This window comes from Pelodiscus sinensis, chromosome 6 (genome assembly GCF_052426305.1).
Source record: "Pelodiscus sinensis isolate ZL-2025 chromosome 6, ASM5242630v1, whole genome shotgun sequence".
Classification (NCBI taxonomy): Eukaryota; Metazoa; Chordata; order Testudines; family Trionychidae; genus Pelodiscus; species Pelodiscus sinensis.
Window position 1 is genome coordinate 37,161,943 of NC_143057.1, and position 27,172 is coordinate 37,189,114.

At 42.1% G+C, this 27,172-nt stretch overlaps 1 protein-coding gene and 1 long non-coding RNA gene across 4 annotated transcripts in view; one reads left to right on the forward strand and one right to left on the reverse strand.

The window, feature by feature from the left end:
- The window catches only part of LOC142829846 (uncharacterized), a 57,177-nt gene extending 42,635 nt beyond the window's left edge, over positions 1–14,542 (reverse strand). For both annotated transcript variants that reach the window (XR_012904693.1, XR_012904694.1), the window contains exons 1-2: positions 14,432–14,542; positions 3,283–3,394 (exon numbers count right to left, since the gene is read on the reverse strand). This is a non-coding gene — a long non-coding RNA (uncharacterized LOC142829846). The remainder of the gene's footprint in view (positions 1–3,282; positions 3,395–14,431) is intronic.
- The window catches only part of PCSK5 (proprotein convertase subtilisin/kexin type 5), a 336,184-nt gene that overhangs the window by 298,306 nt on the left and 10,706 nt on the right, over positions 1–27,172 (forward strand). For both annotated transcript variants that reach the window (XM_075931728.2, XM_025178860.3), the window contains 8 exons: positions 2,800–2,842; positions 5,038–5,180; positions 7,417–7,617; positions 18,682–18,765; positions 19,354–19,549; positions 24,151–24,368; positions 26,091–26,327; positions 26,862–27,092. In XM_075931728.2, the coding sequence (XP_075787843.2) occupies positions 2,800–2,842; positions 5,038–5,180; positions 7,417–7,617; positions 18,682–18,765; positions 19,354–19,549; positions 24,151–24,368; positions 26,091–26,327; positions 26,862–27,092 (1,353 nt within the window). The remainder of the gene's footprint in view (positions 1–2,799; positions 2,843–5,037; positions 5,181–7,416; positions 7,618–18,681; positions 18,766–19,353; positions 19,550–24,150; positions 24,369–26,090; positions 26,328–26,861; positions 27,093–27,172) is intronic.

Sequence of the window (27,172 nt, forward strand, 5' to 3'; positions counted from 1 at the left end):
AGCTGTTATCACTAGTTACTGTTCCAGACATGAATTTCCTATAATGATTTTCTTTTCACAGTTTGATAGATAATGACTCAACAGCCTGCTGTAGACATCCCTCTGACAGCTTGTGGTTCCTTGATATATATTTGCACAAGGAGACTAGACATAAGTGTTACATGTGTATCTACTGACAGATGTGAACAGAAACCAAGTTCTCAAAACCTTCCATAGCAATATTGCCCATTTCTATATTCAGTCTTTACCATTATACAAGTATTGGGGCTATTCCTGTGAGTTGCTGGGTAACTTTCTCTCCCCTTGGAGTAAAAAAGCAATGAGGATGCGCACCAAGTTACAATATCGGAGAGAACTAACAAAAATATGTAACTTTGGTTTTGTCTTCACTGCCAAGTTTTGTCGGAAAAACCTGCCTTTTGGCGACAATACAATGACAGTGCACACACTACAATGGGACTTTTGTCAGGAAAAATGCCAAGTTTCTGTGACAAAAATCTTCCACCCCATGAGAGACTTTTTTTATTTTTCCTCTCCCTTTATTGTCAACAAAGACCCAGTGTAGACACCGCTGTTTGTTTTGTCAATAGAACTGCCTTCCTCTAGTATCCCACAATGCCTGTCCTGAATACACAGCTGAGCTTTGATCTCTGCTGCCCTGCAAGCATGTGCCCCTCCCCTTTCAAAGCTCTGGGAATTGTCTGACAAGTATGTGAACTGCTCCATTTGGGGAGCACACAAAAAGCAAATCTTTGGACTACACCTGTCCTTTCCTGCACTAAGAACACAAAGGAAGGCAGACTGTTGCCGCATGGAGTGGGGGGAAAGGCTGATGTGCTGGTTTGACATTTCTCAGCCTGGAGAGCTCACAGATCTACTCATGGTGCCACTTTCAGCAGCTGAAGAGGCTGTGGGAGAACTGAAGGGAAATCCCAAGATGTACAGGGATGCACTCTGCCTTCCCACAACATGGCACTGTAGGATACATACCCACAGTGCATTGCTCACGCTGTCGATCGTGGTTTGCCCTATATGGACACAATCTCTCAAGAGAGGGATGAACTGCAAACACTCTCTGGTGTTTTTTGATGTGTTGACTTTTGGGTGTCGACATAAGTTTTATTAGCAAAATTTGTCAGCATAGATATATCCTCTGTTTGCCAGCCATTTCAAAGGGGAGACAAAATATTTGTAAATTTACGTTCACTTCCTTGAATCATGACACACTCTTCTTCTGGTTTTGGCAATTTCCAGCTGTCTCCAAATCTCACCCTGGAGGCTTCCTTGATTAAGTAGTCAAACTCAATCTCCTTCCAAATTAAACAGTCTGAAATCAGCTTTTGCCAAAGATAGGTACTGTATAGCCCAGTATTCCCTGTAAGCTAGCAAATTTAGAAAATGTCTTTTTTTAGGACATTTCTTCATACACCTCATTCCTGTTCTCAGAAACCATGCAAGAGGAGCACTGAGCAAACCAAATGCCTTTCACTGAGGATAAAAATTACTTTCCAGAGAAAGAACTCAATTTTTTAAATTCTATTTCCTTTATCAACTTTAGAAAACCCAAGTTCAAACAACACTGAAGTTAAGTGGCTGCTTTTGTTGTTTGTTTTATAAACATGAACAATCTTTATGAGCAAATCTCACAATTCAATAACTTGGCAGATATAGTCCACGCCTGGCTATTAAATGTGTCAACGTGGTTAAAATAGTGTCATTAAAAATCTGGACTTTAGCATTATGTAAAATACTAGGAACTTGTTTATTTCTGTTTCATGGAAGAATGTTTACAACAACCGGACTTGTGCTGTTCTCTTGCCCCAGGTCTCTCTTCACCCTATTCTGGGAATTTAATCACAGCTTTCGTGTAATAGTGTGTACAATACATATATTTCTTACTTTAAAGTGCTGAAAGTACATAATGTTCCAAATTTCTTACTTTAAAGTGCTGAAAGTACATAATGTTACAGCTCCCTTGGAGAAGACAAAGGGCATTAAAACCAGCTGCAACTCCACAGGTGACGATTCCCTTCATATAGGAGTCCCCAGTAAGTGTTGAGCCAAGTATGCCAGCTCCTACACCAAGCCCAGTGTGTGTATGAGGAATGGGGAGGGAATATAACTAGTGCATATCACACTCAGGCAAATTCCAGCTGGTGGACAGTCCTTATGGAATCCCAGCTGGCCCCTGGCTGTTGTGAAACAAGGCAAGAAATAAGGACACTTTGTTATCTCTGTTCTTTGCTGCACCAAGTGAAAACAGTAGAGTGTGCTCATGTGCCATTACTAATTCCGTCTGATCAAGTTATCAGAAGCATTTGCACAAAACAGTGATTGCAGCCTTGTACACACACATTCTTCTGTCCCCAAAGACCTATATGTATGCAAAACCATGGTTATACAGATAGGTATTCATACAAATCCAGGTTTGCAAGTTTCAAGGTTATTATGCTGAAACCACATTTTGAACAGTGACTAGTGATTGTGTATCTAAATTTCTGGGTGCCCATGAAAGACTCCTTGAAGGATCCTGATTTTCAAAAGATGGGTGCTCAACACTGTATGAAAAGCTGGTCCTCTTATGGTGTCTTCAGTTGGGCACCCAGAATCGCTACCCACTTCAAAATTTAGGCCAGAATCTGAAAACTGAAGGGAATTCAGATCTGAGACTCCATGTCAGGCTCATCTTCGATTATTCCAATGTTTGAAAATAGTTTCTTTTTAAACTTTGTCATGTCTTGCATTTGGTTTTTCAAACTGGAGTGCCTTTTACATATTTTTTTGTTTTTTTAATTCCAGATGACCCAAGAATATGCAGATCATGCATTCACAATTACTATATGTAAGTTCAACTCTTTTAATGTTGCTACATTTTCTGAACCAACAACAATTCTCCCGAAGGTATTGATGGTTGTGCCATATCAGTTAGCTTTGTAGTTTCTCCTTGAACAAAGAGGAGTTGTGGATAAACTTTAAAAGGGGCGGAGAGTGATAGGTGTGGGAGACCCCCTTCAAAATAAAGCAAAGTATTATTCGCTAGAAGATTCTTAATGCCGTCACTTAAACTCCCACTGACCAGAACAAAAGTTGTTGAGGAAATGTATCACCAAGCAATACCAAGCTGATTTAATCTTTTCCCGCTCCTACATAAGTCAGAGACAAAAGCTCCAAAGGGAGCAGGCTGACATCTGCTATTCGATGATGGCAATAAACAGATACAGCACTCTAACACTGTCAAGCTATTGAGATGAGCAACCAGTGTCATGACAAATAATAGCCTACCTGTTTACTCTGCTTGGGAGAAAGTCTTTCTCTTTTGCAAATGGCAAGCATCCAGTCTCACACTTGTGTTCGGGAAGTCTGTCGGGCCATACCCGCATCTCGTAAATGCACCCTGTTGGCAAATTTCAAGATTAATCTCCATATATACTACAGCTAATATCCACTAACTACTGGGCCCAATAATAAGTGTTTGCAATTGTAATTTATTAAATGATTGCAGTTAAAAAATGCCTAGTACAGTCCTCAACGGTCATGCCGTGGAAGTAACATCTAAGATTAAAAACTGGCCGATAGGTCTCAAAATGTAATGGTAAACAAGGAATCAATTGAACGTGTGTTTCTGGAGGGACTTCAAAAAAAGATCAGTCCTTGGCCCTACATTAGCCCATATTTTTATCAGTGATAAAGTCTGCAAAGTTTGGGGTAAATGATGAAGAGTCATTGACATGGTCAGGCCTGCCAATAGGGGAAGAGGGGCAGAGGCAGGGACTGGGCAGTTGCTCTGAGGCCTGGCAATTCAAAGGAATCTGGGGCTCCCAGCTGCTGCAGCCCTGGATCCCTCTGAATCACAGCCAGAGTGCTGGAGGACTGAGCCAGGCACTCCACGTAGCTCTGAGGGCTTGGGGCATGGCATGCTGTGGTTCAGATGGCACTGAGGCTCCCAGCCCCGCCCCTTTTGCCTGAGGTCCTGCCCCTTCTGGGGGCACAGAACTGAGCCTGGGTGTTGACCCTGCTGGATACAGTCACTGATACAGAGTGATCTGGATCACTGTTAAACTGGGAGCAAACACTTTGTTTCAATCCAGCCAAATGTAAAGCCATACATCTAGAATCAAAGAATGTGGGCCACACTGACAGAAAAGGGGATACTATCCAGAGAAGGAGTGACTGAAAAAGACTTGGGGGGGAAAGGGGATGATGGCAGGTAACATACTGAACATGAGGTCCCAGGTGACACTGAATTGAAAAGGTCTAATGTGACTCTTTTATTTATAAACGGAGGAATATTGAGTAGGATAGAGGAGGTTACATTACTGGGGTAGACAAATTTTGGCATGAGGGCCACATCGGGTAGGGGAATTATATGGAGGGCCAGATAGGGAAGGATGGGGAAGACTGTACCTCCTCAAACAGCCAGGCATGGCCTGTGCCCCACCTCCTATCAAACCTCTCTGGGACCTCTACCCTGTGGCCCCCCAAGCCACCCGCTCCCTATCCCATTGTAATCAGTTTTGGTGATCACAATTCTAGAAGGGGGATGAAAAATTGGAGACGGTTAAGATAAGACCAGCAACACTGATTCAAAGATTAAAATGCATGCCTTACAGTGATAGACTCAAACAACTCAATTGACTTTAATATAATATAATATAATATAATATAATAATTGACTATTATGCAGGAAATCAGATTAGATGATCACAATGATTTCTTTTGGCTTTAAAATGTGTGGATCTATGAATCTGAGCGTACAAATATGGTGTTATGCATATTTAGATGGCCAGTTATCAAACAACTGCAACAAATGTACAAATTAGGCACACAATTCTTTTTAATGAAACTTCAGAAGTATATTTGTGAACCATAATATTAATCAACCAGGTTTGTAGTGGAGTGTTGAAATAGGTAGTTATTTAGTTTGTGAGTAATTATATTACATATGCTTAGGGATTATGCATGTTCACCAGACACACAAAATAAACTCCATAACCTTATGCAGATTTATTAAACTCACTAAGAATGTTCTGCCACTAGGTATAAGCACCACTGCTATAAAGACTGTCCTGAGAACACCTACAATGATGACAGTACTCTCCAGTGTATAGAATGTGATGAAAACTGCGACAGCTGTGATAAGTACCGTTGCTACAGGTGTAACAAAGACTTTTATCTCTTAGGTAAGCAAAGTAACAGGTAATGTACATAGGAAGTCTCAAAAACGATTTAACTGAAAGCCAAAATCTGCACCAAATTCTTTGAAGTTCCTAAGCACCCTCTAGAGAGGTCATTGTGCATTGAGAGCACCTTGTAGAAACAGGCCCTTTGTGTAAATACAAGGGATCTTTTGATTCAAAAGTCCCAAAATGTTTGACTAGAATTCCAACTGGGATTTTTATTTTTAACAAGTGTTTGGCTTCAATCCCTTTTCTTTGAGCACGTACAGGAAAAAATTTCTATTTGATAGAGCTATGTGCAATGAGGTGGTTTTCGTTCAGTCAAGCAAACCTTTTCTTTGCTTTTAATTTGTATGGCTTTGCACACTGGAGTTTAACTTTGACTTTCAGATCTAAACAAATAAACCTTAAATGGCCTGAGCAAAACCCAGTTAAAACCACTAAACTTCATATCAAGCTCACACTAAACTAAGAATTCCCCATACAACTATAAAGCCGCCATCAGGGCTAACTCAGACAATGATTCCAAACATATGGGAGACCCACCCCTCCAGATCTGGGTGCCATGGAGCACAAACTGCTTCATGTTGCCAGAAAGCTCTGTGGTAATAAAGCCACAGACCAAAGTTGTCTCAAGATGATCATGACCATTGCCAGGGTACAGTTTAAGATCCTTCATCCTCCTGTTTAATTTGAAAGCCCTATCAACTTGTCTTCTGACCACTTGTATGTCCAATTCCAAACACAAGATCTGTTGCTTTCTTCTGGCTTTCTGCCACATTGTAAGAAAGAAAAACTCAATTTTGGGCTCTGCAACCAGAAGTCCTAATCAACTGGCTTTTCAGTTAACTCAGATTTGCTTAAATTAGACACAAATCTCTCTCAACTGTTTTAGTGTTTACACTGCCAAATATCATCATAGTATCTGAGCACCTTCTCTGTGGTTGATGAAGGTGTAAACCACTCGGCATTAGTCCCAAATTTGCTAAAATCTTAAAATTAATCAGGACCTCAAACCATGGGTCTAGATTTGGATCTTAGATTTCAGTTTGTCCCTTTTTAGACATAGAGTCCAACTATGAAATTCAGAACTAGATCTGAAATGTTTTTAGATGGAGTTAGTATCTTGAGGTAGATTCAGCTCTGCTTAAACCCTTGGTGGAGAATGGCTTGAAAGACATTTGAATTTATTTATAAGAATAAGAACTGTGTTTAAAGTTTGCAATCAAATTTTAAACCAGGGGCAGGGGGAGGGGAGGAGGCCCAACAAAAAATTCATACTGTTCTACTGTTCTGTTTGTGCTTCTTAAATTGCATCAGATAAAAATCAGGGATCTATGCCTCCCCCAGTGTCAAATAGCCAGAATTATTCAAAATACACAAGTCTATCTTGGATGCTGAAACCTAAAGAATACATTTTAGAGCTGTGATAGGTCACAGCTGCAGGATTCCCAATTGACTTTAACTTGTTCATTTCCAATTGGCTTTAATATGAATCATATGACTGAAACCACACACAGCCTTTCAAAGTATATTCTGGAATTACCAACAGGGTCGGAGGGAAAATTAAGAAGACTGGAGATTAAACTTCACTAATAACCCTCAAGCCCAGAATAATGTTAGTGTTACTGTTCATCATAACACCCAGAATGGATAGGTGTATAAAGCATTTCTTCATCTTGTGGTTCTTGACCTGTGGGAGCAATACTATGACTTAAAGCAGGGGTGGGCAAAATACATCCCAATGGCTAGATCCGGCCCACCAAGTGACTGGATCTGACCCGCGGGAGCCTCTGCCAGGCTCCCTGCTTTCCCTGCCCCCACGTGGTGCTCAGTGCAACTCTCTGAACACTGCAAGCCCAGGGGGAGGAGAGAAAGAGGCTTCATGTGCTGCGCCCCAACATTTCTAGCAAAATCTTGCAGCTCCCATTGGCCAGTTTCTGCTCCCAGTCACAACCACCTCTCAGACTCTGCACTCCATCCTGCACCCCAGACTCCTGCCCCAGGTCACAAACGCGTCCTTCACTCAAACAACCTCCCAGATGCCACATTCCATTCCTGAATCCCAATCTCTTACCCTAAGCTCCCTTCTGCACCCAACTTCCATCCCAGCCCCCTCACCGCCTTCATTAATACCATGGACGAGAGAGGCCCATGACCACTTACCAAATCCTTAGAGTGCCCCCCATGAAAAACGATTGCCCACCCCCGCCTTAAAGGGTTTCTCTTTATATTGTAGATGGGAAATGTATGAGCGACTGCGGAGCTGGTTTCTACATAGATGATAACTTAGGAGAATGTGAAGAGTGCCATAGGACCTGTGCAACATGTGAAGGGTTCAACTATGATGACTGCACCAGCTGCAAAGAAAACTTACAGCTACTCCATGGGAAGTGTGTGAATCCAAAAAACATGACAGTGGAGGGGAAATTCTGGAATGGTATGTTACTAGATGCTTTGATCCCTTTTCATTTCATCCCCGTGGTCTATAATGATTAGAAGTGTTTAGAAAGATGTCCAAACCCTTGTTTCCAAGTTCCTATAGGCTGGATAAAAATACCCATATCTAAGTAGATTGAGAAGTTAAAAAATTGATCTGACTACGAGTATAACTCCGGTTACAGAGTGGAATTTACCCCCTTTGCAGAGAACCTAATCCAGTTTAGACCCTATTTTTGAGGCCGTTAGCTCCCTGAACAGGGTTGAATTTCACTTTGAATGAAGTATGTAAGAAATAACCAAATGGACTAAAATAACTAATGGACTGAATACAGGATTTTGAACTAGAATTCTTGAATTTTAGCCCGGATCCTGCCATTAGCTTCATCTGTGACTGCACTTAAACCCTATCTTGGATTCCCCATCTATACAATGGAGATAATATTTTTATTCCCACAAACACTTCGTGAGGTATTAGTTAATGTCAGTAAAACATTTTGAAATGCAAAATATTATTGCTGAGTATTATTATTTCTGAAACAAAACAAATAATTTGATGCAAATACATCATTTTTTTTTCTTTTTTTGTTTGGTTGGTTTTTTTGTTTTGGGGTTGTCTGTTTTTTGTTGTGTTGTTTTGCTTTTAATTGGCATCTACATGCCTCCCACTCTCTGCTATAACCAAACAAAATACACATCTAGCTATGTCATATTCATTAGGGTGGCAGTCTAGTAAAAAGCCATAGCCTACATAGCTTAATTCAATAACTAATACAAGTGCCTCTGAAAAAGCTTCTTAATCTTTCTCTATCAAAAAATATGCTAGAGTGAAGGCAGGCCAGATTGTGGCTTAGGTGCGTTTAATTCAGCTCTCAAATAACAATGCCATTATCTTCATTTCTACTAGACTATGTCTGAGCACATGGATCCAGGCAAGGTAGTTGAAAATGTTACAATAGATTTATTAACTGAATTGATCATTCATTTTGGACAATATAGTTCATAACTAATCTTTTGAGTCGCATGAGACAAAAAACTGTTGTCTCAGTTTGGCTCCTAGAAATTGAAACTAAAAGGCATACTAAGAGATAAGTCAATGTGAAGGCAGAATTTATTTACCTTTTGAAGGATTATTGTAGCTTGGTCCATGATTAAAATCTCTTTCTGGGTATAAGGTATACATTTTTGTATATCTAACTTTCACTTCTTTTCCTTGTGTGAGGATAAATGAAAGACCATAATCATGAATTTTCATGAGCACACAGACCAAAGACTAAGACAGACTTTCTAAAATTACACTTTTTTGTGGGTATTCTACTGGGCTAACAATTCAATTCCAAACTGGAAATTTGTTAATAAATCATAGCAAGGCCTAAAATAAGGAAACAGAGTTTGTCTGGCATCCAGACATTTAAAAGGAAAAGCAAGCCAAGACAAAAAATGGCTGAGCTCTGTGTTTGTAGTTCAAAACATCTGCATTTTATCTAGTGTACCAGATGATGAAATAACTTTGGGAGCCAGGAGACATACTAGTGTAGGCTTGATTCACCAAGTGATTGCACACACCCTATCAACTGGACTAGACATTTTGCAAGCTGCAATCAGGTCTTCATTTTGCCAGTTCACTGGAAATACCACACCCTGAGCTTGTATGCTCCTTAGTCTTACAGTGTAGCCTAGCGTCTTCTTTTGAGAGGTGCAAAGGAAATATTACTGTTTCAGATCCAGCGTGGAGCGTGTGCTTCTTCACATGCAAATAATTCCAAAACAAAATTAGTTATCAATTAAGTAAGCCAGGACAGCTCATATCACACATTGTAACACATAATGGAAGTAGTAGCCAAAAAACAAACACAAGTAACTCTACTAAAAGCCTGACACCAATGGTATATGCCTTTGCACTTTTTTGTTGTTCCTTAAATGCCATTAAACAATTAAACATATAACAAGGGTTGGTAGAGAGCAGACAAAATATGCAGAAATTAGAGGGTTATAGGAATTACAGGCCATCTGGTACAATTCTTCATAGGTCCACTAAGGTTTAAACCAGCTAGAATCCGGCTCTAGGTGTGCATTTTGTTGATGGGACTAGTGAGGGAATAGGGACTAATGGATGAGGCAGAAAGATGAAGAATAAGGGGGATAAAAGGAAAGAGAAATCTAGATGGAAGCTTTTATGACTTCTACAGAGGAGGATTTAGCACCATCGAAGGAGATAGGGGACTTTTTAAAATTAGCATACATATGTGAAATGTAACACTGTCAGAGGCAGGCAACACTTATTCAATAACCTATACACATTTTTTATCATCCCCATTGGAGTTGCATGCAGATTTTTTTTATTCAAGGCATTCATTCGTTAAATTAATATTACGGCTGTTATTTGATAACCAATTTGGGAATTAATGGTTACTGGGGGTTGTGACTTACTTCTCACCTAACTTTTAATTTATAATTCTCATAAGCCTTTGAGATGGGATTGGTTCTAGTATGTTATTACCTCTCTATATTGTTTTCATTAAGTTTTATCATGTCTATTTAATTGTAATTAGCTTTTCAAGATATGAAGTCTATTTTCTTTATTTTTATTCATGGCTGTATTATTTTTGCAAGACCAATGCCATAACAGAATAAAATCTAAGAGACTAAACAGCATCCCCACTGGAAACAACTGACTCACATTCAAATCACATCCTTTCTACACAGCATACAGACCAGACAGGTCACCTTCTAGAAGTAAAGCACATGTGGTTACAACCCAGGCAGTGCAGCTCCTTCTATATTCCTCACTGCAGCAATGTATTGCTTGTTTTTGGCTTTGAATTTACCAAAATAAATTCACAAATAAATGCAGGTTTTCTTTAGCAGAAGCTGCTGTATTTTCAATTCGGAAGCAAAGGGGAGTAATTGCAAATGTGGGTGGGGAACCACTTTCATACCAAGAACTGAAACAAATTAACTATTTAAATCCCTTTTCCCTATATTCGAGCATGAAAAAAAGGGTCCCTAAACAGAGGGGCTACATCTAGACTGGCCCTTATTACGAAATAGCCATGCTAATTTCCAATTTTGGAATAGGGAAATCCGCGGGGGATTTAAATATCCCCCGCAGGATTTAAATAAACATGTCCGCCGCTTTTTTTCCGGCTTGGGGAAAAGCCGGAAAAAAGCGTCTAGACTGGCGCGATCCTCCGGAATAAAGCCCTTTTCCGGAGGATCTCTTATTCCTACTTTCAGAGTAGGAATAAGATCCTCCGGAAAAGGGCGCTTTTTCCGGAGGATCGGGGCCAGTGTAGACGCTCTTTTTCGGCTTTTCTAAAAGCCGGAAAAAAGCGGCGGACATTTTTATTTAAATGCCGCGGGGGATATTTAAATCACCCGCGGATTTCCCTATTGCGATCGCTGAAAATTAACATGCCCCTTCCGGAAAAGGGGCCAGTGTAGACGTAGCCTAGGTGGATCTTACACTGAACAGGTGTGAAGGATTATTGTGTGCATAAATACAAGGTAAAAATGAGCAGGCCAGGGATCACCTGGAAATTGACTATGCATGAATGAAAACTCTGCTAAGGCTACCTAGCAGTATGAGAAAGACTAAAGAAATGACTGTGGAGCCCTGCAGCAGGACTGGCATCCCACAGGTCTCACTGCCATAATAGTAGGAGCAGGACTAAATACAGTCTGCTCCACTGTACAGCTAAGCAGCAATTTGATTACCAAGGATTGCACTTAAACCAATGTCTCCTCACATATACCAATTCATCCTGCCTTCTTGAAAACAAGTGAGCAGGCATTCAAGGACCTTCAAATTTATTTCCACTCAATGTGAAAGATTGCATTGGATATCTTTAAGGATGGGTGTACTCTTTCTTTAGATATGTAATAGATGATTCTAAGGGAAATCTTAAGTAGAAGCCCAAGAAAGACTAAAGTAACTTTAGGGACACATAACTTCAGTCCTCCAGCATCGTCAGGATATCTATTACCTACTGTTACCATCGCGAGAACAAACTTCCTTCTTTAGTGCTAAAAAAAATTAATGCTTACTGTGATTGTTTATTATTGCCCCACATCCTGTTGTCAGAAGTAGACTGACTCATTTGGAACAAGCAAAAGAAAGAACCAATTTTTAGCATTTCCTAAAACTTTCCGCTTGATAAACTCATGGAATGCCCTGAGTAGATGGAATGCTACCACAGATCCCTAACTACCACAAAGTGGCAAAGTACAAGTCAGTTCCTTAGTTTCTGCAATGGGGAGTGAGGCTGAAAATATTTATAAATTGCTTGACTTTACTGATGAAGGAAACATATTAACATGGTATTGGGGCATATTTTAGCCCCACTGAGCGCTTACATCTAAGACATTTTAGTTCTGTGAAATGATCAAAGAAGAGCATAAGCTTAAATCAACCAGAAGGTATGAAAAAGAGGTTTTTTTGTTTCCATTTTTAAACCAGCAGTTAAGTAGTAAACATTATCATCAATAAGCTTCAGAGTTAACATTCCATAAATATGAATAAGGGCAGTTCACACTTCTCTCTGACCTATTATTTCAAGCTGTCAGCTGAATTGGCAAACATCATTGCAATAGTGGACATCTGGTTCACATATTTAAAGTTTTCTTTGCTATTGTAAGAACTAGAAATTTCAATTTTTAAATGAAAGCTTAGAGAGCACAAGGAGGAATCCTCTAGATACAGGTAACAGCTGGTCAAGCAGCCAAGATCTGGTCTCATTTAATGTTTGATCTAACATAACAACTAAGGAGTATAGTAGGTTAGAATGCAAGGCTAAAAGCTGGCAATACTTTTTTGTGGCCTTTTCAGCCTTTTTTCCTTCAGAGATATAACTCCTCCACTAATTAACTAACTCTACTACTTCCATGCCCAGAGTGAGTAAGTAATGGATCAGTGACAAATAAAATATTACTGTGTGGCAGAAATTAGCCATCTGGTTTCTCATTATCATCAGAACAGCAGCCAATGAATACATTTTGTCCCTAGGCTGGCAAATTCTCTTGATAACTTTTCAAGACTGTTCTATGTATAAAAATATTGGCTACATCATGGCAAGTGCTGTACACAGGAGTCTACCACAAAAATTTTTGCAATATATTTACTCATTTTGACTGGTAGTTAGTGCATCACTTGGGCTATTTTGATTTTTCAAAATGAGGGTCCAACTGCTTGTATTAAAATAAATGACAGTTTTGAAACAGAACTCAACAATGCAGAGTTCAAACAGGCCCAATTAATTGCAGGTTTTTCATATTAGTGCTAGGAAGAGAATCTTCAAGGTCAAGTGTTTAAGTATTTATTTCTGATTGCAAAGTCATAAACTATAGTGACTGGATAATTGAAATTTTCTTCTATTTCCCAGGCAAAAATATCACAAAAGCTTAACTGCTTGTGCATATTCCCCTCTGGTGGAGACTGTATTGTATTGCAAAGAGTGACACCCACAAATGTTGCCAAGAAAAACAAAAATTAAACTAGAATCTTGATCACTGAAATATTTCATTGTAAATGAAAGCTAGTGTTTTTTAATTGTAAACAGCTAGATGTTTTCAAGGTGATATATATCCTATATAAAGATCTTTCGGAATACGCTAGTAGTCTCTCTCAACCTTATTTAACTGATGTTTATTATTTAATTGCCCCAAATCCTGAGTCAGGATCAGGGCATCAATCTTGGCAGTGACTACTAACTACAGCTATATTTTTGCTTCCCTTTTTAAAAAATCTTTACAACTGGCATTAAATGACATCACTTAGAACAGTTTGCCTTATCTAGAGAGAGGATTTAAAGGAAATGTAATATAAAATACTTCCATGTCAAGGGAACTGGCTGCATGTGTCACTGCTGAGAAGTTATATAGAAATATTATATTCCATGTTATATTGCAAAAGATTGAAAGTGCTAAGAAATGCAAATGCAGCTGGTCAAGAAACAGATGCCAGTCAGTAGGTCTCACCAGCTCTATCCCTTAAAATGAAATACAATATAAGGATAGAAAAATAAAAATCTTGAAAAATATGACCTCATAGAATCAATTAATGTAAGAAAATCCTACCTAACATTTTCAGAGTATTTTTTTAATACAGTACAAAATAAACCTGGCCCAAGAAACATTTTACTTGATATTCTGAAAAGTTATTTTTCCCCCAAGTCCACAGTAAAACATTAACAAAGTAAATAACTATGGGGTCAAAGTCTGATTAAAAGAAACAGCTATAATGAATTATTACTCAGAATGAAGCGGGCTCACTTCTGAGGTGCTTAGAGGTCAGTCAAGACCACTGCTATAGTTTTAATGATTAGGAAAAGGAGAGTGTATTTTGATAAGTCATGGAGAGACAGAGGGGAGAGACTCCAGATGGCTTTCAGTGTGTTGGGCAATCTAACAGCAGCTGCCATGCAGCTTGGATAAGTATACTGTAATATATACTGTCCAAACTTATAAGAATTTCCTACATGGTAACAGATGCTAAAATTGCAGGCCCCTCAGAGGAAAATCTGCCCAGTGTGTAGCACAAGACAAAACAAATACAGAAGCTACTTGGGTGTGAGACAGGACAGGTAACCCTGTATAAATGTAAGATGAATAACCAAGGATCTTGAAGTCCTGACTGCCAACCCCAGCTTTTCAGAGCCCAACTCAAAGAGCACACATTGAGTGCCTTGCAAGGTTACATAAGGTTTCTCAACCATAGCCTGTATATGAACCTAACTTAAATGATTTGCATCCTGAAGCTAAAGTTTGAATCAAAAAGCTTTTCATTCTGCCTACCCTGCAAAAGTACCCCCCCTTACCAGCCAGTTGCAGCACCTTACAGTCCAGTTCTCTTATAATGTGTGGGGAGTGTGTTGTTAATTCCTCTCAGCTAGCCCAGCCCTGCTACTCTACCAGTGCATGCACTAAAGGCCTGCAGCTGTGAGCTTTCCTCTAGCCAAGGAGAGAGTTAACTCTCTCCCTGCCAACCTGGAAGGAGAGCTCTGCAGACTCTCATAGCCAGGCATAGAAAACAATACTACAGTTGCTGATAATACATAGCACTGAACTCTGTTTTGAACACCATTCCTTTGCTGTTGCTAAGAAGAAATAAAGCTAGATAGAGAGAATGAGGATGGTGAGAGGTATGATTAAAAAAAACTAGGATTATTAAAACTGGAAAGAAAAGTTAGAAGAGGCTCAATCTAGTGTTTAAAAGTATAAAGGCTGTAAGAAGAACTGGTCCATCCCTCATTGTTTCCTTGTCTCATAATTAAGGTTAAGATGTTGTTATGGCTATTTTTAGCAAAACTCAGATAGGTCATAGGTGGTAAGCAAAATTCATGGGAGCCAGTGACCTGTCTGTGACTTCTTTAAAAAGACAGATCACAGGGAGACAGGCCTAGGGAGGTAGGGAGACAGGATGATAGCAGGAGTCCCATGGGTGAGACTGACTGGCCGAGACACACTGCCATGAACTGTGGGGGACACAACCCCAGCTTTAGAGGCTGCAGCCACAGAGAGGATGCACAACCCCAGCTCCAGAGCTGGCTGCAACTGCAGGACAGGGGCACATAATCCTGGCTTCAGACATAGCCATGGGTGCACAATCCCTGCCACAGCCATAGGGACAACTGTACAACTCCAGCGATAGCCCCAGCAGTAGCGAAGTGGAGGCTGGGGGGGGGAGGGGGAAGCGGGATCCTACAGCCCTGAGTAGCTGTGAGGGGGGACACAGCCTGAGCTGCAGCCTCAACCGTGGGTGGCACATAGCCCCATCTGCAGCCATGGGGCAGGGGCACACAGTGAAGGCCCAGCCTTGTGGGAGGGACGACTGGACCTACAGATCAACTGATTCTGGGTATAAATTCTGGGGTCAGGGAGTGTGGGTCAGAGGTTTAAAACAAGAGAACCGGATGGGGACACCGAGCAGAGAACCCCAGACAACGCACACTGCTCCTCAGAGCTGTCGATGGAGCCAGCGGATGCTGCCCAGAGGAACTCTGCCTGGATACGTGACACTCAGGGAGGAATGGAAGTAGGCCCCACAGTTGCAGAGCATCCCCTCATCCAACATCCTCCTCCTGGTATTGTATATAGCGGCTTTCACCAGAGCCAGGAGGAGGTTGATGAGGAGATTTCCTGACTTTGTGGGGCCACAGATGGGGTGTGCATAAATAAAAAGGTGTGGGGAAAAGTGCAGCCAGAACCTCCGTAAGAGGTTCTGCAGGAGCCAGAATAGGGGCTTCAACCTGGCACATTCCAGCTATGCGTGTGCCAGGTTTTCCCTCACGCCGCAAAAGGGGCAGGTGTCTGGGATGGGGGTGAACCACGCCAGGTACACGCCCGTGCTCACAGTTCCATGAAGGAGCCGCCAACTGATGTCCCCAATGGGCCGTGGAACTTGGGTGGAGTACATGCTGGCCCACAGTGAAGGCTGCAGCACAGAGCAGAAGTGCATGGCAAAGGCTGCAGCTCCAGGGCAGGGACTTATGGTCTCAACTCTAGTTATGGCCCCAACTGAAGCTGCTGACAGCTGACAAAGTCACAGAGGTCCAGTAAATATAAGTAGGAAGCCTTTGGTTCAATCTGCCCCTCTGCTTGAATTAGAGAAGGGAGTTGCCCTTGGGTCTCCTTCATTGCAGAAAAGTGCCCTAACCACTGAGCTACGGGATACTCTGGGCTTTATCAGTCTCTCCTGCTGAAAGTGTTCTATTGTGATTAAACAATCAACTAGTCATTGGTAAAGGAACTTGAACTTGTGGTATCTATGTTATATGGACCCTCTCTAATACCTGTGCTATGTGATCGCCTGAACCAAAAATTTCTCATTCTCCCTATTGAAGATGTTTCACTTGGTATAAAATACTTTACTAGTCATTGCACCAGAAAGAGACTGAGAGACTCTATAGCCTTCTGGTTACAGTATTCCACTCGGCAATGGAAGAGCCAAGGTTGTGCCCGTGACTATATAATTATTTATGCCAATGGAACAGTTTCAACAAGTGAAAGCCAGATTGCCCCAGAGCCTAAGGTGCTCTCCTGCAATGTAGGTAACCTAATTCAAATCCCTTATCCACACAAGTAACTGGTGAAGAGAGGTATGAGAGGGCCACTGGCCATGTGACCTCCTCCCCCCCCAGCGTGGGGAAGGACTGGGGCAAACCCCTGTGCCCCAGACCTTGCCACCTGCTCTCTGCCCTGTTCCTCCTCCTCGGAGCAGTGTGGCCCAGGAGGACTTGCGATGCCGGCAGCAGGGGTCCATCTGCCCAACCCCCTATGCATTCACTGGCAGCTGTGAGGAAAATGGAGCAACAGTTCCAGCTTGCTCTGCTCCTCTGTCTCCATTGTTCCGCCAGTGAGTGCAGGGCAGTCCTGCCTCTCCCCTTGAGCTCTGCTTGCCCTCCTGCTGCCAGTGAGGGGGTGTGGGCAGACCCCTGCTGTGGGTTCCAGACACCTCTCCCCATTAGTCCTCCTGCTGCCCACCTTCTCCTGCCCACAGTGTTTGGGGGCAGGTGCCCCCCGTGCATTGCCTATGTTTACTTCATCCAGCAGGTCTTCTATGGCCCAGCTGATTGACCTCACCACCATGGTAGAGCTTATTAAGGGGCACCAGCCCTTCTGCTATTTTGTGAACAGCACTTAACCCCTCTTCCCTCCCTCCTCCCCCAAAAAATCAGTTTTGGCCAAAAATGTTTGGAAAATTTGTATCAAATTCATGAATATTTTGGGTCACTCAAACCTGAATTTTTCTGTGAATAAACTGTTGGTCTGAAAAGTTTCACCCAGCACAGATCACAGATTATCGAGGGTAGACTGGATTAAAGAGAGTAGTAACTATCAAAGGTAACGTGCTGCTGGAACAGATGTTCATAACAATAGGTCAGTATATCCAGCATGGAAGGGAATACTATGTACCTCCACAAAGATCAAATGCATATTGATCTGAAACAGGGGTAGCCAAAGTACAAATTCGTCAAACACAGCAGTATCCACCCTCATCTTTGACAAGGAAGACTAGCCTGAAGGTGTTCCAGAATCCAATGCTACATGCTCATCTCAGAAGCCTTTTGCCTGGATAAAAATGAAGAATTGCCTGCTGAGACCTATTATTAACTGGCCAGTCATTAACTGGCTGCCCCTATACATCTTATGTATGTACTTCAGGCTCCTCAGTTGAGCAAAGACTATGAAAACAATACCCCAGATTTCCCACTGAGCGTGTGAGGTGTAAATTTGCAGATGAAAGGATTCCATAAAAGAAATATGAAGGATTCTTTCTAATGGGGAGAATTAGGAGATGATTGAGATATGGTGAATCCATCTCTTTCCAGGAGCATCCTTCTTCCCCTTCATATGTATAATTTATTTCCAAAGAACTCTTAAAATGTGTTAAGGAAATAATGGAGACAACTAGCATGAAAGCATAATACAAATCCTTCAACAGAAGCCCCCTACATATACATTCCTCCCCACCACTCCTTCCCCCTCTACTCCCGCCCCAAATGTATCTGCTTTACCTATTTGTGGTCTAAATTCAATGACTATCCATACCAGAAACTTGAAACTACCAATACTGAGCTAACACTGTCTGAAGAAGTGAGTTGTGCCCACAAAAGCTCATAATACCATCCACATGTTTTGTTAGTCTTTAAGGTGCTGGTAGACTATTCATTGTCTTTTAAGTTTTTCCAGTTACAGACTAACTCAGCAACCCTTCTGAAGCATTTGTACTTGCAATAAACACTCTAGAACAATGCCAAACTGGTTTTGAGCATATCTTTTGTGTTTTATTTTTCTACACTAACACTTTACTCGCTAGCCAAGAATATGTGATTGAATTAAATTTGACAATTATCTACTTTCAACGATCTTATCATTAGACTTTTATCTCTGTAAATACTTCAATTTTTTAAAAAAAGCTCTGAGTGAATTTACATAGAAAACGCAAATAGAAAATTTTACAGATGGAAAGAAGGTGCTATATTTGTCCTCCTAAAAGTGCCATGGTGATCCAGTCCCCAGTAAGACAAGTGTAAACAACAGACTTTTTTCCCCTCTTCCTACCCAGGCACAAAAAAACAGTTCCAACAATGTGACTCTTCATGTAGGACCTGTGACAGAGCTGCTGATGTGTGCACTTCATGTCCAGAAGGTAAGAGACATTCAGCTTCTTTGGGAAGAGTTTGTAGTTGGCTAGATGTACATTTTTATTCCCAGTGAATATCTTGGTTAATGGATAGTAGAGGGTTGTTTAAGGTAGCAGATAAAGTCATAACATGATACATTGACTAGAGATTAAACTTCATACATTCAGGCTAGGAATAAAACACCCATTTTTAACGGTGAAGGTATTTAGCCATTGGACAAATTTAGCAAGGGATCTGACTCTCCACCCACTCATCCAGAAGTTATGGACTTAGAACTTTATCCAATAATTCCAGGATCATGTTATTTAAGATCTTAGCCTGGATGATCATCATACTCCTTTCTGGTCTTATAATCTATGAGTGACGGTTGGCTGTAAGACTGACCTTTTGGGAAATGGCTTAAAAGAATTTTGCAGCTTTAAAAAATTGGAGGGGTGGGTCCTAATTTTTGGACTTGTAGGCAATGCAAATTTAAGGTTTCATTTTTAAAAGAAGATGCTACTGCAAGTATGGCCACCTCCCCAAACAAAATCCTGTGTTGATTTGTTAAGTCTTCTCAACTGTGCTATTTCATTGGGTGGATGTATTACTAGGGAAATTTCTACTCGCTGAGACCTGTATGCTTACATGCCCTCGAGGGAATTTTGGCGACCTGAAAAGTAGAAGGTGTGAGAATTGCACAGATGACTGTGAAACCTGCTCTAACCCCAGACACTGTCTGAAGTGCCAGTCTCTGCCACATCGGCCGCTCTACCTACATGAAGGCAGATGCTTTCAGGAGTGCCCCATGTAAGTTATTTTGTATATTTTCCTCATTTGGTTGAGTTATACCACTTTTCCAGTTTAATCACTAATTTTTAACAGTGCCATTTGTCTCCATAATTAAAGACTTTCTAGATGTACAACGTATTATGGAGCCATTAATGTACCATTTTGGCCATCAGAAATTACAATATGCTGAAACTTGATATATATGTATACAGCTGGATGAAGTACCAATAATTTACTTTGCTCTTGTTAGCAGAAGCTACATATCAATGCAAGTAAAGTTAAGCACTAACATTAAATCCTGAAGTCAATGGCAAAACTCCCATTTTGATTTGAATGGGGCCAGGATTTCACCTTCAGTGTAGATCTCCACGTTGACTGAAAGTAGCCCTCAACAACCTCCTCTGTTCTCTCCCTAATACAGGATAACAAAGAGGCAGGGAACAGGCACAAAATGTCGGAGGAGTTATGGACTCATCTCAGGCCCTTTAACTCACAATCTTGAACATTAAAATGGGGAGCTTACTTCTTTGTTTTTTCTTCTACTATGCGTCAATAACATGGCAGTCATGCAGCCTCAAAGGTTCCCATTGACTCCACTGATCATTGATCAGACCTTAAAGCAGATCAGGTTCTATCCTGCTCATCATTCTCTATCCTGCTTATCACTAGTTACCAAGTGCACATACAGGCAGTCCCCGGGTTACATGGATCCGACTTACATCGGATCCCTACTTACAAACGGGGTGAGGCAACCTCGCACTAGCTGCTTCCCCCCAGCAGACCAGGGAGACGCGAAGCTAGCACCCACCCCCAGCAGACCAGGGAGACGTGGAGCGGCTTTTCTCAGCAGACAGCTCAGCTTGAGAATAAAGGACTGAGGGACGTGAGGTGTGGGAGAATAAAACTGAGCTCTGGAGATATGTTTGGCTAGAGTTTCCCCTACAATATGTACCAGTTCCAAATTACATACAAATTCAACTTAAGAACAAACCTAAAGTCCCTATCTTGTACCTAACCCAGGGACTGCCTGTATACATAATGCTCTATGTTGTGCAGGATCCAGTCCTTAGTGACTGCCACTTTAGTTTCTTTCTTTTGGAAAACGCAGACAACTCTCTTCCTCTGTGATTTACACTGATTCATTGGTTGTATTTCCCACCACCATTTAAGAACATAAGAATGGCCATGCTGGACCAGACCAAAAGTCTATCTAGCCCAATATCCTGTCTTCCAACAGTGGCCAATGCTAGGTGCCCCCAGAGGGAATGAACAGAACAGGTAATCATCATGTGATCCCATCGCTGTTGCCCATTCCCAGCTTCTGACAAACAGAGGCTAGGGACACCATTTCTAGCCATTTGTACACATTCTAACTGTGCTAAATGAATCAGAGCCTCAATGGGACAGATTCGGATCACATACGTCAGAGTGAATCTGAAATAACAACGTAAGAGATATAACTGAAATTAAGCCAATGTGGGTTCTTTCAGTCTACTATCCATTCACAAATGAACTATAACCCACTGATTTCAAAATAATGCTGCAACATTATTACACTTGTGTGTGTTTCCAGCAGTTTTTGCATGGGATCATGCCATTTAACATACATTTTTCATGGATCTCTGCTGCTATTCTCCCGTTTGCTGATTTCCAGAGTTTTTTGCCAGACCCATTCATAAGAGTGATAGAAATGTAGCTGTGTTAGTCTGGTGTAGCTGAAACAAAATACAGGACAATGTAGCACTTTAAAGACTAACAAGATGGTTTATTAGATGATGAGCTTTCGTGGGCCAGACCCACTTCCTCAGATCAAATAGTGGAAGAAAATTGTCACAACCATATGTACCAAAGGATACAATTAAAAAAAATAAACACATATAACAGGGTTTCAAACACTGGCCTTACTACAACAAAGTCAGCCCAAGTTAAGTTTCAAGATCCAGTCCCTTGGGATATTTTACATTAGCTTTAACAATACTCCATTTGCAAAGTATCATAAAACAGATAAACACATGGGGCTCTTGTGCAGTTCTAAATGCCTTCTTCTACAATCAAAGGGTATATCTGCACTACAAAGTTAATTTGAAATAACAGCAGTTATTTCGAATTAACTTTAATAGCGTCTACACAGGCAAACCGCCTGACAGGGGCTGGAGAAGGTGGGCACCTTCCTGGTCCACGGTGGAGATCGTGGATCTTATTCAGGGTTGGGGGGATGCCCCCAATGTCCATGATCTCCGCACTAGATGGAGGAATGCGGCCATCTATGGCAGAATAGCTGCCAGCCTGGCCACCAAAGGTCACAAGCGAACCCAGGAGCAGGTTAGCATGAAAGTCAAGTTGGTCCGGCGAGACCCCCAACTCTGAGCCCTGAGCTTCCCCTCCCCTTCCAGCTCCCTCCTCCCAGGTTTCCCCTTCCCCTCTTCCACCCTCTCTCTTCCCCTCTCCCACCTCCTTTTCCCAGTCTCCCCAGAGGTTCATTCCCCCTCCCCCCAGTTTTGTTCAATAAACCCAGTTTCTATTTTTGAACATACGTGTCTTTTATTTGATATCAGGAAGGGGGGTTAGGGAGGGATAAGTGGAAGGACGTGAGGGAGGAATGGGGCACAACCCCCCCCCCCACACCCGGTGGGGAGGACTGGAGAGGCTCTGAGGGCTCCTTGGGTTGGATGCTCTCCCTCAGGGCCTCCTGGATCCTGACAGCCCCCAATCAACCCCCCCTATGGCAGCCTGCAGCAAGTGCAGCCAGGCTGTTGGCAACGACCCCACGAGATGCACCGGCGTGCCCAGGGGCAGCTCTGGCTCCATGTGGCCGAGTGCTGTGGTGTCCCGTGTGTGGGCTCTCAGGGCACTCCAAGACAGGACTGCTTTGCTGTCCCTCATCAAGGTAGACAAGCAAGTGGGGAACCCTGAGAACTGTCTGTCCAGGGAGGAGATAGGGTCCCTTTAAGCACAGAGCTCAGTTAGCCTCAGGCAGCAGCCCCACACACTAAGTCCTAACCTGATGCCCTGCCGGCACTGGTTCTGGCCAGCCTTAACTTCGGTTCAGGATCCACTCAGTGTGGACGTGCTATTTCGAAATAGCAAAAAGCTATTTTGAAATAGTTTTTGTGTATAGATGTGTTATTTCAAATTAGCTTAATTTGAATTAACTATTTTGAATTAAGTTAATTCGAAATAGCACTGTAGTGTAGACATACCCAAAGAGAGTACTTTAGCATGAGGAAGAAGGTGTTCCACCTATCTTACTGGTCCACTGCTCCCTTGTGAAACCAGCCAGGGGCATTTAAAAAGAGTGAATCAGCAAAGCAAGGTGAGCTGTTGACCCTGAAAAGATAAGTTTTCAGATAAGAAGAGACTCTCTTCTCTTTCCTTTTCAACTTTCCTCTTTATTAACCTAATTGGCTTTCTTCAGAAAGTACTGCCCCTTGCTCTTTTAAAGCATCCCCTGAAATGCCAGGAGAGCACCCCTCTTTGTGAAGGCTGTCTGGGTGTTTGTGTTAGAGCAAAGTAGATATTTTTATGCTTGTTCCTTCTTCAGTTTTAGAAGATGACAGCATACTTTGGAATTAGTAATGATCTCAAACAGCTTATTGGCCTCACTCCATACGGTTTCTTTTCAAGATCTTACACGGAATGAAACCTGCCTTTCCATCTCCTTTCGTCTATGAGCTATGGGCCAAGCCTAGCTAATATTTCATTTTGATTAATCCTTCCAAACCTGGAATGACTGTGGTTGCCCACAGCTGCTCTATGTCAGTCTGCTTAAAGTTGTTCTGCTTGCATAGTCTAGGGCACATTTTTCATAGGATCAGATTATGTCCAAGTTCAGCCACAAATTGCATCACACAGATCCATGCTGGAATCACTGAATTAAACACACTGTAGAGGAGACTTAGAGCTGCTTCTAAGAAATGCTCCTCACCTCTTACCCGTGGCCTATATAACATAGGTATCAGTGTGACACACTCTTGACAGTAGAATACACTTGCCAAAATGTTCATAGTTTAAGTGACATTTCCTTTGCATGTCATCATGTTTTTTCAGGTGTCTTCCTCGCCTTGTACCTCTTCTACCCCTTTTTGACCTTTTATTGTAAAGCTTTCTACTAGTGCAAGAACAGTTCTTCCTTCCTGGTGCTGGGCATGAGGTTTCTCCATTCCCTGCTCCCCATCTTTCCTGCTACTTTTCTCTCTCCTTGTCCTAACACCACTAAAATGATATGTCTCTTCCTTCTCCTGAGCCACTGATATTACTGCTGCAGGAAATAGCTTCTTCCTCCCTTATTCTATGCCCTTCTAGCCTGGAAAGCAGGAGGAGGACGGGAAGGATGTGTTGATACCCTGCTGGGAAAGACTTCATGGGAAACTGCTAATACCAAACAGTCCTTTTGAATGCTGGGAATTTGGTGCTGCTAAGGGATGGTGGCGGTGGGGGTGGGGAGCAGAGAGCAAAAAATCTTGTATGAGATGCATGGCACACAACAGCTGTTTCTGAAATGTGTCCATTGTGAAGCTCCTGATTCAGTCAAATTCACTTTTTACCTTTGTCTTTGCAAAAAAAAAAAAAAAAGCCATCAAACTCTTCTACCTTTTTCTCTGTTTGTCCTGACTTTTTAGGGGGTATTTTGCTGAAACTGGTACATGCATCAAGTGTGACAAATCCTGCAAGACGTGTGAAGGAAATGCCATAAAATGTCAGTCCTGTGAAAGTCCTTTGCTTCTGGAGCAATGGGAATGTAAAGTCTCCTGTTCTGAAAAACACTTTGCCACCAATGGAATCTGTAAACACTGCCCTGAGATGTGTCAGGAATGCATTCATGAAACTTCATGCAAAGGTACTTCAGGGAATCAGCCCTGGCATTTATTCACTTGACTAAATAAGACCTCTCTGGAAATATATGGTCTGGCAGTTAAAAAAATGAGAAAAATAACTATAATATAATTGTTAAGCTACTCAGGATGGTGCTAATGTGCACTGTATCATGTGGTAGGATTTTTAATTAACTAGATCTAGGAATAAAATATTTTTTCTGCTCTTTTTTTTATTTCAAGATATTCCTGTTGCCTTAATTTCATTCCTGAATTAGCAATGTCATAGACCTCAGGTCCTGGCTTGCCACTGCCTGGCATCTCAGGTAGTAATTTATATTTGTACAAGATGGAAGCAAAATGCTACTATTGTAAATTAATGGCATTTTCCATCGTCATTATACAGGTACAAATGGCTACCCAAGATACAAGGAAATGCAGAATCACACCCACATGCAATTAATTTTGAGTGAACCACAACTGTTTTGCGGATTCTCTTCTGTTAGGGTGCTCATCCAAAAGTTTAAATAGTTGTGTGAATTTCAAAGGCAGGTAAAACTGAGCAACTATCTGTCAACAGTGTAAAAGTGTGCAACAGTGAAAAGTAATGAACAAAAAGGTTAAACTGCAAGGTTAAAATTAACTCAAAGGAACAGATCAGTTCAGTCCACAACTCCAGATCCTAATACATCCGGTTTCTGGGGAAATGCAGATCTGGATCTAAATACTTCAGGCAGACCTTATTTCAGTGATCAGCTGAACAAGAGTTCTGATTTGAATATTCCCAAACTTTTGAGAAGTTTGGAATTAAATTCAGATGCAGCTTTGCATCATTGGCCCATCTCCACACAGAGACCCAGTCTAGGGGCAGCCTGAATTTTAGTAGAGGCTCTAGGACAGGAGTTTCAGACTCATGACCTGGGGACTATCTACAGCCCAGGCAGTTCCACAATCTGTTTCACACATGGCTGCCAGCACGTGAGTCCCTATGGCCCTTTGCAGGGTGAGGGGTGTCCATACCCTCCCCCCCAAGTCCAGCCCCTGCCCTGCCTCTTCCTGCTCCTCTCCTCTCCCCCCTCCTCCATTGAGCTCCTTCCCCCAAGCCCTCTTGCCCAAGGGCTTCAGCCTCAAGGATTATAGGGGAGCCTGGCATGGGACAGCAGCAGCAGTTGGGCCCCTCTGCACTTACCTCAGTGGTGGAAGTGGAGCAATGCAGCAGCCTCTGCTCTGCTCCACCCCCATCACCTAAGCCAGCCCGGTCATTCTGCTTCACCAAAGCGCAGGATTTGGGACGGCCACCCCAAACCATCCTGTGGAAGGGATGGCTCTGCACACACCTTCCCAGAGTCACAGGGACATGCCAGCATCAGCACAGAGCTAGCAGCCAGAAGCCGCTCTAGCCCCACAGTATTGCTAGTGGTGGAACCTCCTGGGGAGTTTAACTCAGAGAGAGAAGGCAGGAGGGTTGGGGAATGCACAAGGGGGTGGGACCCACAGAGCTCCTGCCCCTCCGGGAGCCCTGCCAGAGCCCACTGACCCACTAGGAGGATTTGAGGACTGGCACTGGCCCCAAGGTAAATTGCATTTGAGACCCCTGCTTTAGGACAATTATTTTTTAAATTTATTTTCCTGAACCAGTTTGCCTATCCCTAGAAGTACTGCAGCCGGGTCTACTTTTGGGTTTTGTTGTACTTATCAGTCAAATAAGCTGTTCTTTTGCTTAGCCAGCTGCTTTTCTTTTTCCTTAGTATGCACAGACCAGTTTTTCTTGCACAATGGGAAGTGTCTACTGGACTGCCCTTCCGGCTTTTATGCTGACTACAACAGTTGCTCTCCTTGCCATGAGGACTGCAAAGAATGTGATGGGCCTGACTCGGACGACTGTAATGAGTGTGCCAACAGCTTCTTTGTTTTGCACAATGGCGAGTGCTCTAGAGAATGCCCAGAAGGGACATACTATGAAACAGAGACTGAAGATTGTCAAGGTATTTTTTTTTTCAAAGGAATATGGAAACAGTCTTAAGTAGAAATGATTTGAGAGAGTGCTGGTTAATATATTTAACACTGATCCTGTGGAAAAAAAGAACAACAAAGCAGCAAAATGTGTCAGTGACACAGTATTACTTAGTGTGGTCAAACTAGAAAAGAGTGTGAGAAATCCCAGAGTGGGGCAACATGGCTGAAAATGAAGTTTATTGACAAATGCAAGGAACCACTCATATACATGACTAGTTTCTAAATTATATACCAATATCCAGGGGGGAAAAAGTGCATCACTGGGAATGGATCAGAGAAAACTACTGCTCACTATGTAGTGCAGTCAACAAGAAAGCAAATTGTTAAGTTATAGACAGAATGGGCTAGGAAATAATACTTATACACAGAGACCTTTCTTCAGTTCCCTGACATGAAAATATACCCCGGGTCTACGTTCTCTACTTGACAAATTAAAACTACTTTAAAATAATCTGAAATGGAAAATAAAAAGTGGTGAAATGCTTGCTGTTTGTACATTTCAGACTGTGACAGGGCATGCCAAACCTGCTCCTCTTCCACGGCCTGCCTTACCTGTAGAGAGGGCATGGTGATGAACGGACGTGGCCACTGTGAGACATCCAAGTATTGTTCCCTCACCGAGTACCATGATGAGCAGACTCAAACTTGTAAGCCTTGTCACAAGAAGTGTTCTCGCTGTTCAGGGCCTTCTGAACATCAGTGTCTTAGCTGTTCCCAAAACTGGCATCTTCTCAGTGAGTATCTTGTTCCTGCATCCAAGTTTTATTGTGTCTTCTCCTTTTGAAGATGAGTGTGATGTATGTAGGTCCCCCTT